General features: G+C 43.9%; 1 protein-coding gene across 3 annotated transcripts; it reads right to left on the bottom strand.

Moving 5' to 3' along the window:
* Positions 1 to 1143: 1143 nt before the first annotated feature.
* On the bottom strand, positions 1144 to 11261 carry LOC118412100 (proline-, glutamic acid- and leucine-rich protein 1-like). 3 transcript variants are annotated; one of them, XM_035814730.1, is made up of 2 exons: positions 10561 to 11261; positions 1144 to 3748 (listed from the first exon to the last, which is right to left on the bottom strand). In XM_035814730.1, exons 1-2 carry the CDS (start codon positions 11160 to 11162, stop codon positions 3394 to 3396), a joined length of 957 nt encoding a protein of 318 aa, XP_035670623.1. In that variant the 5' UTR covers positions 11163 to 11261; the 3' UTR covers positions 1144 to 3393. The 3 variants fall into 3 exon arrangements, with proteins under 3 accessions (XP_035670623.1, XP_035670625.1, XP_035670624.1); XM_035814732.1 differs by lacking the exon at positions 10561 to 11261 and adding an exon at positions 9191 to 9938; XM_035814731.1 differs by lacking the exon at positions 10561 to 11261 and adding an exon at positions 6197 to 6669.
* Positions 11262 to 13737: the final 2476 nt, after the last annotated feature.

The raw sequence follows: 13737 nt of genomic DNA, 5'->3' as shown, positions 1-13737 counted from the left end.
AGTTGCATGCTAAACGCGTGTTTCGGTGTAATCCATATAACATATGACTGGCGTAGTTAAAATTCGTCTGGTGCAGGTGACTTGTTCAATGTTACTTGTATGCAGATGATTCCGTGCACTTACCTGGCTCAGAATCAGAGAGCAAACAAACGAGAGTAAGCTCCTAGCTGTGGGCCGGTAGAAAGTCTCACGGCTCAGACTGCCGGCGTCTTGGTTACACGAGGCTTAAAGTGTGAGTCGAACGAGGAAATTTCTGAAACGAGGTAATTTCTATCCAAAATATTGAATAGTCGTTCCTAAAATTTGCAGGGATCACAAGTAGCAGTTTTGGCTTGAGTGCAAGCACTCAGGGTTCTATGTTGCAATAATTACTCAACCAAGAAACACTTCAGCTTCACGGAATGGTGCATGCAAGTGTAATGTGAGACTGGCCTGCCTAGATCAATCTAGAAAAAAAAAACGTTTCAAGCAAGTAGTCTTCCAATGCAAGAACAAAGCTAACTTGTATCCTCACATGTCATGTGTAGTGTTTTGGATGTCCATTATACATACATACATACATATATATATATATATATATATGGCTAATAAAGTCATAAAAAGTGCGGCTATATGGAAAAATGGAAGTTGCTTTGGCCGATTTGCAAAAATCGAAGATTGTTACCCTAAGCATAATTTTGCAGAGCCAACAGCTTTAGATAGAGGGCGCAACATGTACAGTACAGTTCCAAAAACTAGGCATCCATGTTTTTTGGACTATTTATCTCTGCCATTGTACATATCAGTAACGCTGGTAACTTATCAGAGTGTTTTGCCGATGTCTACTATTTTTGCGCAGCTTAGGCTGATGAATCTGAAGACCACGCATGATGAGAGGAATGTGAATGTTTGTAAATGTCTTTTCTTTACCCATTTTCCATCGTCATCTCGTGAGTCGAGTATTTCCATCTTCTTATCTATCACCTAGTAAATCGTTGTGAAAAGTTGATAAAGCAATCCGGTAATTATTAAAAGTAAAAACGTCATTGCAGGTACGCCACTGCATGCACTTATACCCCTTTTCCACTGGGGCGGCGCTCTCGTCGCTCTCTCTCTCTCTCTCTCCCTGTGCTAAGCTTTGACAGACCGCTCAACAAACTGTAGTAGTAGTAGTAGACTGGTTTATTAAGCAATAAGCATAATAGTCCTCCTGGCAGCCTATGAGGCTGAATTGCGAGGACAATACAATCATGTTCTATTGAAAATACATCAATTAGAAAACTTTATGCACGACGTTAAAACAATGGGTCAATAGTTACTGGTTAAAATACAATATCGAAGTAATACGTACAGACTTAGACTTTATGTAGACTTAAAACTTCAACAAGACAACTTAAAAAAAAAAGAGATCGTAAATCACCATGAAGAGGCAATAATTGTCATAGTGTGACTGAGGAGTAAAGTTCAGTTAGAGTCCGTTAAGCGTTTCTACAAGGCCGGGATGGCGCTTGACATGTAGCGCTTTGACCCAGAAGGCTGCTGGTACTGTCCAGAGTTGCGTAAGTTTCCACCATGCTGTTGGACACGGGTGGGGGGCAGCCAAGAACAGAACCGTGGGGATTTCTCAACTTTGGTAGCAAAGTCAACACACAGGCTCCTACGGCGGTCTGATAGGCGTTGGAGATTGAGCTGTTCTAGCGTTTCTGAGTAGGAGTTGTACCGGCGTCCAATGATCATTTTGCAGGCACGTTCAGTCTGCACACGCTCTAGGGCTGCAAACTGTTTGCTTGTGAGTGCGGCACTAAAGCAAGGAGCACCATATTCTAGGATGAGACGAATGTACCCGCAGTATATGATAGTGAGATCAGATAAATAAAATAAATAAATGGTACTCCGGATCGGCGCAGTCTACTGACGACAAAGAGACGCTTGCTGGCTTTAGACACCATCACATCTACTTGGTCGTCCCAACGTAAGTCCTATCTAATGTGTAGTAAAGAAAACTGTAAAGAAGAAGACTTATTTTCCTTTTTCGCATTGTGTTTTCTCGTCTTTTCAGTCACACTTTTACATTTTGTATGATAGACCCACTTTAAAGTCAAAGGTCACTCACATGCGTTGTAGGTCTAAGTAAGAGCGCAGCTAGTGGAAAGGGGGCCTTGATTTTTGTGTGCACTGAAAGGAAAAGTTTAGCATCCGTAATGAATCCAGAAATCATTGCTTTCGTTAAAAAGAACATCTTTATGCATCCTTTAAGACGTAAATGTTGGATTTCAAAACGTGCGCTTATACGGGCTTATGTGATTTTTATGGCAATAGCCTCATATGGCCTTTATGGCAATATATGGCCTTCAATCAGACGACTCAGATGGCTCCATGCTAGTCGCATGTAAATTTATTACGTTTAGCTACTGATTGCATCAGTAATCATTAATGGCATTTGCAACTATCAGCTGAAGTTAACTGGGTGGTAGATATTATTTATCTTTCATCAATACCGAGCCGAAAATTTGAATTGATCATGCAAATATGGATCACGCGGATATGGATTAAGAAAAATTCTTGCAATACTAGTGATCATATGTATTTGTAACAAATCCGATGGAAAGCATTATACGAGTACCAATCCTAGTGATATTGTCATCTTAAGCATTCACGGAAATACTACTATAACATAATGACTCTTTTTATGCCTTCTTAAACTTCTTAAACGCATACTGTACAACATACCCGAGTTGGTTTGCTTATCTTTACCGACTTCAAATTTAATACAGTTGTGACAGTTACACTGTACAATGCCACACTTTGTGATATTGGTAGCATGTGAGCTTGATGCTGATCCTACAAATATCAAACATCAACGTCACCGAATAGGTCTATTTTAACCTTGCTTACCAGGTGCTGGTCAGGCTTTGTTGACATGTCCTTAGTGAAAAGAAAAGCCTTATTGTATGACATAAAATTGTCTGGTGAGCGAGGTTACGTCACTGTATGATAGATACAGGGGCAACATTACGCATACGATGTACAGCAGTTCAAACATGAAAATAACTTTCGTGACTATTTATGTATCTTGCCTATCTACGTTGGTATTACGCAATATCAGCAACATTTCAATTTTTCACCGTGTTCTTGGTATATGAAAACATCGTAATTTTCTTTTGGTTTCAATTGCTTAGAAAAAGTTCTCCCTCATAATCTTACAGTCAACAGTGCAATCACTTGGGTATTAGCATTGTGTTCGATAAGATATTGTTTTAACATGGAACAATAGATTGAACAGTTGCAGGTGCACTAAGTGCAAACATAGATAACAAAAAAATAGAATAAATGTTTATTGTATGAGTTCAAGTTCATATAGGTTTCCATCAATGATATATTATAGCTATTACACGTGACACAGTGTTTTTGCCCCTATCTGTTGACGACCTCTTCGTAAGCAGGGGGTGGCACGGGTGGTAGTTCATGGGGCATTTCTTCGGTAGGACTCGCACTTGTAGGGCTTCTTATTGCCTCTGTGTATGACGGGCATTGTTCGGAACTCCGTGGTTCTTCTGTCCGAGACGTTTGTTGTCGTGTTCGCTCGTCAGCTTCCGCCACGGACGCGTACGGTGGCGGCCGAGGGGCAGCGCCAGCCTCGCTCTGGTTCCCAAGATGGCGGCGGTCTTCTGACGTCACTTCCTCGTACGGAGGTGGTGATGGGACGACCACTTGGATCTGCCCGCCATCTCTCACGCTAGGTAGGTCTTCTCTGACGCCCTCTCGTGATCTGTATGGAATACAAAATATACGAAGATAAGGAAAGCACAAAGGAAAAGGTTTCATATCGTATTTGAGGACGGAAGCCCACTGGGTTGTTTTCCCACTGTATTTTGGAAAATGGATTCCATTCCTCTCCATCCATCGGCCTTTGCCATCCAGCCGCGAAGTCCGGATTTTATACCTGTGTAGCGTAAAAAAAGGCGTGTTAAGTGCCTTTCCAAAGGATACAAAATTGAGATCCGACAATTAATACACGGCGATACACGTATGTAAACATTGACTTGATCAGAGACATTATATGGCTCCTACGGAGTGACGGGGATTTTTGAAAATACATTCAACTCCGATCCTTACAAGAAGAAATGTCTGATAAAATGGCATCAGTAATATCAAATTAACAATCGATTTTTTGTTCACAGCAAAACTCTCGGTATGATTCGACCGCGACCTAGCACATGCAAGGTAAGGTCTCTTAACCTTTAGTAGTTTTAAGTGTCATAGATATGCAAAATTTCAGCACAATATTAGACCTAATCCTTGACAAAGATGGAGTATGATTATTAAAATCATAAGATAAAAACATGAGTCTTTGAGAATTCTTCGGGGATCATGACTTGTCACCAGCTTATGAATCATTGACAAGAAGTAGGCTACCCAGATGATTATTTTCCCTGTGGTAATATGAATCTATGATTAAGTGGCGTTTCTAAGCGGAATGACAAAGCATTATTACATGTTTAGCCTATATCTGAAATTCATGTTCACCGCCTCATATCCATCGCCGTAACAAACCAGGTTTGTGCTGTGCAGATTTATTTGCTCTACTCCAGTCACACCAGAATGGTCCCCTACTCATTTCGATAAGTGTGGTGGGTTCTTTAACGTGCTCAAGGTGTGCCTCTCCTCAAACACGGGGCCTCCATTTACATGTAACGCCCTATCCGAGGAAACGCTCTTTCCCTAGCGAAAGTTGGACACTCATTTACACCTGAGTCGTTAGAGGAAATTGGTGTAAAGTGCTTTTCCAAAGGCACAACATTGAAACATAGTATGTCAAAATTAAAATGAAGTGAACAAAGTGGATTGCAGGATTACCACATTTTCCAAACATAATCCCTGACGTGGAATATGACAAATATGATACCGCAGTCATGCAAGAATAAGAAAAAACGCGCCAGAATACCAAACGAAAAGTTTAGGTGCGATCGGCCGGATACGCAAGTCGAGGCGAAGCCGCATTGCATTATAAGCGATTGAAAAAGCATTACGCGTGGCCATAGGACGGGCGCCCTCTATTATTGCTTACTTACAAATTCCATGGAAACGCCTCTATTTGGTCCCATGTTTGGGGGCCGGATTGAAACATTAAAACGTTGCGGTTTTGGGCAATAGCATTTTTCCAGAGCAAACTTTTCAATGACTGACATATGGTGTGCGTGGCCAGATAATGATCTGCCTTGTTCACTGTTTGTGTACAATTTTCATTTGTGCCTTTATCAAGAAGGTTACATTTTCAGGTGCGCGTTTGTGTACACGTGTTTTCTGAACAAGATTTGTGGAGAACATTAGTGCTAGAGTGCACAATGTAGACAATACACAGTGCTTGTGGTGGTGGTACTTGTATTAAAGCATTTTTTTTATAAATTACATAGTCATAGATGCCATAACGGCCTTTAGATGATTAGGGTAAATGGCACTGATTAAATACCGTAATAATCAAAAGACCCCAGGGGCCTTTCAAATACAGTGTCATCCCAGTGGTATGGGTCACCCTGTCTGGATACATCAGAAATAGTTAAATAGATAAATTTATGCAAATAAATCCGTTTAGTGAAAGTACAGAACCATCCTTAGAAATGACTATAATTTAGAAAGGAAGAATACATAATTTAAACAATAAGTTTTTGAAGTTCGCAACAAAATACTTAGATTTCATGTGAAAAGAATGATCACATTTGCATTTGTTCCCTTTCCGATTTGTAACTATGATGACGACTGGGGCCTGGTATCGAATACCGGGCACTGGTGAACGTTCGCAGCTTACAAATGTCGATTTTTGGAAATCTACAGGCACAGATGTTGACAAAACGTATATTAAAGTTGTGAGTGATAAAGGACCTTTCGATCAGCAAAAATTGACTATCGTTAAATAATTCATGATTTCTGGCACAAAGATGCTGGAACATATACTCAGTAGGATTCGCACGCCCATGGCATCATATATTCCGTCACTTCTACGTGCACGTTTAAAATACATTATGTATAACGAACAAAGTACCCTGTTTAACCTGCCCACATACATGTATAAAGACAAATCAAACCGTTTTTACTGATTGGATAACGTCATTTGTACGCTTGGGAAAATTATTACGGTCAACTACAGTCGGAGAGATTTATTGGGCGTGGCAACCCCGTTCTGGGCCTTAAAGCATGACAGAGCCTCACGGTGCAGTACCTCCTCTCCGTGACTGGATTTTCTTCCTCATCATCGTCATTTTGTTCTTCATCATCTCCTTCCTCCTCCTCAACGTCTCGTCTTTGCCTTCTTAGAGTCGCCATTTTAAATTCCCAGATCAGCCACAGCCCGGATGGTAAAAGCGTAATGATGCCAACTGCGAAGACGATGGGACCCAGATAGTTCATGTGGAGCCCGACGATCAAGCCGATGATAGTTGAGAGGAAGCCGATCTCGGTGACGATGAGAACCGCGCCGTGGCCTCTCTTCTCCCCGCGGATCCACCACTGCCACCCCGGGGCGCTGTGGAGCTGCCGCCCCCATGCCTCGCGCAGGAGTCCCATCCGTACTAGTTCACTCAGGCAGTGGGACATCTCATCATCTTCAGCAGAATTAGTGTCTCTCCTTGTTCTCATATTTCCATGGACACTCAAGATGTCGGTAGACTCAGCGTTCATGGATCCAGCTGCGCATGCGCAGGTCAAAGGTGAAGGTCTCTGACCTGTAAACAGTTCTTTTCCAGATCATGTTTTATTACGATATCATGTCCATATACATGTCCATATATATAATGTTCATATACATGTAATATAATGCTTATGAATATTTGGAAGCCTGGAGATAACTGAAAAGTGCCGCCACGAACCTGCATGCAGTGGTTGACCTTTACGTTTTGTTTTGTTTCCGGGTCAGGTTATATTGTCACGATTCAGATACACCATTGTCGATGTGCACATCATCCATCCAGGTTTGATGGAAACAAAAATAAACACAATCGACAAAGACCACAAGGGAACGCCTGTTGTGTACTACAAGGTCTTTCACGTAATTTAAAATTCAAATCACGCAGAATACTGTCACTGTACATGGTATAAGTTGGATGATCATAAAGCGAAATCAGTAAGCATTGATCTGATTTACGTACGCGCGCCAGCCCATTAAAGCAATTTGCCTGTTCTTATTCTTACGCGGGTACCAGATATATAGATACTTAACGTTTTGAATGAACACGAGCTTTATATTTTAAACATATACATAGGGAGAAAATACACCATTTAGTAAAAGCATCCAGCTAGCGAGACAGAATGGTTGGATTACGTCACTTGTATGCAAGGCTTTTACTAAATGTTGTATGTTATGGATGAGCTGAAAAGCCTTGACACTACTTTTCAACTCCACGATAACCTATCCACAAAGTGGGAAGGTATGCAGATGACACTACACTCATAGCAGCAATATTCAGCAAACTTCAGCTCTCGACAAATGAGCTTGAAGCAGCATGTAAGAAATGGGGCCTGAAATCTCTAGTATAGAACAAGAAAACATCTCCATAGAGGGTACAAATGTCGAAAAAGTCACTGAGTTTGTTTTCTTAGGAAGTATTGTACCAGGCACCACAAATGATATAAAGAGAAGGATCTCTCTGGCCGCATCCGCATTTGGTAGGCTATGAAGAACAGTTTGGAACTGCAAGGGTTTCAGCAGACGTCTTAAAATGCGTCTTTTCCAGGCACTTATACTCCCTATTGCCACTTATGCATGTGAAACTTGGACTCTGAAAAAGTCTAAAGAGATTCTCCTGCTAGCTTTCGAAATGAGATGCCTAAGGGCGATTCTCAGTGACCGTATTCCAAATGAGGAAATCAGAGATACACTTGGGATACTCCATTGTTGATACCATCAGACTCAGAAGACTAAGATGGTTCGGACACGTAGTAAGGAGACCACCGAACACACTAGTCCACAAAGCATACTATCAGGATTTCCAAAAGCCGAGGCCACGGGGTAGACCCCCAAAGCGATATGGAGGGACCAAATCGCAAAGGACATCGGACAGAGTATCAAGTACGCGGAGTTGAAGAGGGCACAGGGCCGTGCAACATGGAGACTACTAACGGAGCGGAGCACGGGGCCAGCCCCTGGCCTAGGCACTTAGGCAGGTATGCACGGTGAAACCGATGGAGTCATCCACAATAGGGGAGATTTATAGCCTTCACCAGGCCTGGACAGCACGGACTGGACATGTGTGATCTGATACCAATTTACATTGGTTTCGCACGGCCACTACTGGAGTACGCATCCGTCGTCTGGCACCCGGGACTGTCCAGTGATCTATCAGCGAAGATTGAGCGCGTCCAGAAGAGAGCCCTGAGGCTGAGGATCATACTGGGACCAGAGTACGTCACCTATGAGTCTGCTCTGTGCATAACAGGACTCGCTCGTCTGGACTCTAGAAGGGACATTCTATGTCTTAGATATGCGAAATCTCTTGCGAACTCTAGCAGATACAGTTCATTGCAGCGGGGGGATGTCCACAACAGAACTTTAAGGAATAATGCCAGCTATACCAGTTTCAAATGTAGGACGTCCCGGTTTAGTAACAGCACTCTCCCCTATTGCGTCAGACTCGTCAATGAAAACTTGTAGTGTTTTTTAAAGGAATCGGACATGTCAGTGTAGCGTATTTAATATGTTGTATATATATATATATATATAACACATATATATATATATATATATATATATATATATATATATATATATATATATATATATATATATATATATATATATATAATGATCATTGTACAAAATTGCAATGCAGCCGTTAGGCTGCAACAGTTTTTTAATCCAATAAACCATTTCTCTCTCTCTCTCTCTCTCTCTCTCTCTCTCTCTCTCTCTCTCTCTCTCTCTCTCTCTCTCTCTCTCTCTCTCTCTCTCTCTCTCTCTCTCTCTCTCTCTCTCTCTCTCTCTCTCTCTCTCTCTTCTAAGGGTCCATGGATAGCACAATTCAGCAAGAATAGAGGAAATCACTGGGCAGGAGAGTCATTACGCGGGAAGGGTAACATTTCCTAACTGTGCAAGTGACGCTTTATAGTGGCCATAGAGAAATTATTCTTCCTACCGCCGGCATAGTTAGTCTTGTAGGGACTTTAAGATTTACGAGGCAAGCCCCAAATTGATTTTAGGTCTCAAAACGCCGCATCGTACCTCCTCTCCGCGACAGGCCCCTCCTCCTCTTCATCATCAGCATCCTCCTCCCCATCTCCAGCCTCCTCGTCTTCTTCTCGTCTTTGTCTCTCTCGTCTGTCAGCTCGAGTCGCCATGTTGAACTCCCAGATTAACCAGAACCCAGCCGGTACGAGCAGAATGATCCCTACTGCGAAAATGATGGGGCCGAGGTAGTTCATGTGCAGCCCGACGATCAAGCCGATTATTGCCGACATGAAGCCGATCTCGGTCACGATGAGGACCACCGTGTGCCCCTTCCGCTCCCCGCGGAACCACCACGGCTTGTACCGGGGCCCGGGCACCCTCTGCCGGCCCCAGGCCTCCGGAAGGATGCCCATGCGTATCAAGTCCCGAAACCAGAACGACGTGGCATCGTCGTTTGCCGTCTGAAACCAGCTTGGTTCGCCCCTTCTTGCTCTTCTGTGCGGCATTTTTCTACTTCCTTAACATACATTCATGCCTTGTTCCAAATCCAAGATGTCGGTCGAGCCGTAAGTATGTACACTGATAAGTGTTGTCCACTTGTCGCAACAGCTCAATTTCAGGTCTTGTTTTGCTTCCGGGTCAGGCTATTTTAGCGCATTGCAGATGTAGCCTAGTTCTCGGACAGCGGACCAACTAACGGTATCTGACAAAAAATTGAACAGCTTTCGACCACAAGCAAAAATCATGAAAACAGTCTGCGTACGACGGGTCTTTCCTGTGCTTAACTACTTATTCTGAGCACGCAGCGGTTTAAAATAGATCAATATATACATAGCCCACTGGGCCCGTGCGGTAACCGTGATCGCATTGCTATCGACATCTATTCTTTGTAGCTTGGACCAATGACTACATGATAAGTTATATTCACCTTTACTATATTTTCCTATACCTATTTTTTGTAGACCGTCAAGGCTCTAAATCTCACGTAAAAAAGATTATATCCTAAATATGCTACTTGGTACCTTTCTAAACTTATCACACGTAAGGTATGATTCATTATCTATGCACTGATATAAACTCAGTGGCCTTGACCCTTGCTGTTGGCACTTGTAATGAATGAAATGCTAAAACCTGTTATCCTGAAAGTTTCTGTTTCGATTTATAGTAAAACTAGTTTGATATCGATTGATCTACTCTGAATGTTTTGATGTATTATTGCGTTATCTATAATTATAGGAATTTCTAGCGTAGTTTCAACATTAAGCCTACGTCACATGTGTATGTTCAACTGATGTATGTTAATGGCATCAGATGTCAGCAAAGCTGCCCAATGTGGGTTGACCGTTGAATTGCTAGTAAGGGCAATGAAATAAGATGAAAATAAACTTTCCGTTGGCCATTTATGGGGCGAACCAGATGCCTACCTGAAGCACCGCCTTGACGAAGCGTACCTGCCGTGACCCCCTCCAAAAGCCATTCCCCGTCTCCCGTTGTTCCTATCGTTCTTATTGTGCAGTTCACGGCGCCATTGTCCCCCGTGGAAGCGTATACCGCCCTCCGGCGAAAACTCCCCTCCCCTCCCCCGTCTGAAGTCTCGCGAGACATTGTAATTCCCCATGCCGTCGCCTCTCATTATTTCACTCGGCAGTTGCCATGGAAATAGCGGTCCATCCGTCATCTCGTCCAATCCCTCGGCTCTCCGAGCCCCGCTTCCCGCCATTTCGCCGCTCCCTCCCAGCAGCTCGCCGTCTGTACTATCGCAGCCGTCCTCCCCCATCTCGGGCCAGTCTCCTCCGCTCGCCGTCAAGCAAACGTAAATCAGATACAGCAATGCCGGGGTGAGCATCAGCCCTCCCGCCCACAGCGTCCCCGTATCCGTTCTAGCCGTGCCGTCCGATTTGGAGCTGCACAAGATCAGGACGAAACTCACCACGACCAAGAACGCCCCTATCCCCGTTATCATGGCCAACAGGGACTTCATGATGGTCCTCATCAGCTCTCTCTCCGGATCGTAGAAGGGCAACATGATGGTGATGGCTTTCCCGTGTTCCCCGCCGAACCACTACACTGAGATGTCAACCCTCATACGTGAGGAGAATGCACGGGCGCCCCCACATCATAATAAATACATCCCCACGGCGTGAGCAGGTATATGATGGATTCTGACGTCACCGAGGTTAAGGGTTACAGACGGGAGTTTGAATTTTAGATCAAGAGTTTAAATCAAGAAGCACAAAGAATAGCAGCACATAAGAAAGCGTAGAATAAATTCCAAAATGATTTGGACAAAATGCGTTCAGTAGATCACATACCATGATAGCCATAATGACAGTTACAATGCAATTACTCTGTTTTATTGGATAAGACCTTTCCAGCCAGCAGCATCTACTATAGAGTGCGTTGATAACACGCAGTTATGCCCCTTCCGAAAACCGAATGCCGCTCCAACCAGCATGCCTTTTCCTGTATTCGAACTAGGGACTCCTAGTTACCAGGTAATTGGAGTTCAAACGTGAGGCTACTGCCAATCAAGCCACAGCGACATATACACTGAGAAAATGGACGTGGGTATTCAACATTTTGAAGTCAACACACACGCGACGAATGGGACCAAGAGAGGATGCAAAAGAAATACACATGGCTTTTTTTGCTAGATCTATCATAGAGTGGAACTCTTAGGTTAGATGTGGCAGGTCGTTCAGTGTAATATAACGACCTGTTCATGCACCCGCGTGGCCGCAAAGCTTATGTGCTATACCGGCTATACAGAGACAGATATAACTGGCTGAAAAATATATCTGGGAGGGGCACTGTTTACGGTAAATGTCACGAAGATACACAGACATGGAAAAAACAATGCTATTGCACATGGTCATGTTTTGCTGCTTACATACATACCGTGATGAACTTCATTTCCCTAGCGCTGTATGTTGTCAATCGTCATTGGTAACTTCCCCCTTCTTCTCCCGATGTATGAACGCGTTAGTTGCAATCTCTAAATATCGAAATTCGTTTCTACCATAGCATCATCATGTTTCAGTCAAAGGCTTTGAAGAAATCCCATCAGGTCGTCAGTCCAATCCCGTTTCTACGTTTGTGTGGTCACGGCCGTGTGATATTGTGTCCCTTTGTTTGGGGATGAAATTCTCACTTTCTTTAAGCAATAAGAATTCTTCTAGGGATGATTTTGAGGTCCATCTGACTCACTCATTCATGGATAATGAGCATAAAGTTCCGTGGAAACTGGTTGAGCATAATGTTAGTAATGTCGGGTGATAAGTCCATTCTGCAACTAGCTAGTTGTCCACATGTACATTTTGACGGCACGGCTTGTCTTTTTTGTGATGATAAGCGCAAGCGGGCCCGGCTGAGACATCTTGGGCAATTGTCACAAATGAAATAAAGGACTTTCACTTTTCGATGCGAAACAAGCGACAGCCCTATAAACAGATAATACAGATAGATAATTCCGCAAATGGCAAAAAAAGTATTTGGAGCAACCTATTACGTCTTTGTGGCATTTTCTGGCCGCCAATGTTTACATGTCTTCTTTCTCCGCCACCTGTTCGTCGCGTAGCTTTACTACTATTGTTGCAGCTGCAGTGTTGACTTCTTCGTCCTTGGCTCTAATCTTGCCCTTACCATTGTCTTCTGTCACAATGTCTTCAGTGTCGTCTTCCACCTTAGCCTTGATTTTGGCGACGTCGTGAACATTGGTCTCCATATTTTCCCCATTTTCACACTTTTGTCCACCTTCCGTGGCACAGTTCTCCACATCCTCCGCCATCCCCATGTACTCCGTCTGTACCGTCACCACCTCCAGAACGTAGCTTTCCTCCTCGACTTCAAGACTCTCTAGGCGTAAGACGTCTTCGCCGAGGTTCAAGACGGCCGACGCGACGGTTATCTCGGACTGCTGCGCGCCGGTCGCACTGCTCGGATCGCAAATAAAGGAAGGGTTCACCACGGGAGCCGCGTCTTCTCCTTCCAGTGGTCGCCTCCGGATGGCTCCTCGGCGCCGGGGTGAATCCCTCCCGAAGAGAGGGCTCTCTGGTTCCTCCTGGCAGCCCACGACGCAGATCCCGATCGTGAGATACGCGAAGGCGGGCGCCACACAGCCCAGTCCGATCAGAGTCACCGTCAAACCGACACCGCGCTCCACTTCAAACTGCATAAACAACATTACCATCCCGGTGACTAGGATAACCAGCCCGACTAAACTGATGACGGTAAAGCAGATTTCGATGGCTAGAATGAATGAATTCCGTACTGAAGGCATCGCTGCCGTCCCGCCGACTAGTAGGCTAACTAATAAAACAAATACCGCGTTAACAGGTGTTATGATAACACAGGGATTAATCATTTACGTATAGAGACCGCGGCATAGCAAGATTCTCTGCAAAACAACACAGAAATCTGAGTACAAATGAAACATACGTGATTTACACACGAAAACCCATCAGCAAGAACCCTCTTGAAGATGGATGATTCTCTCTTGAAAGATGATCCGAGAAGTGGCTTAATGGGGATCCTCTAGAGTTACATGCAGCATCCAGCTTGCCTGCCAGTTTCCCCTTTTCCTTTGCGCCCGACCCATCAAA

The sequence above is a fragment of the Branchiostoma floridae genome, chromosome 3 (assembly GCF_000003815.2).
Source record: "Branchiostoma floridae strain S238N-H82 chromosome 3, Bfl_VNyyK, whole genome shotgun sequence".
Classification (NCBI taxonomy): domain Eukaryota; kingdom Metazoa; phylum Chordata; class Leptocardii; order Amphioxiformes; family Branchiostomatidae; genus Branchiostoma; species Branchiostoma floridae.
This window is presented reverse-complemented; position numbering and strand designations above follow the sequence as displayed.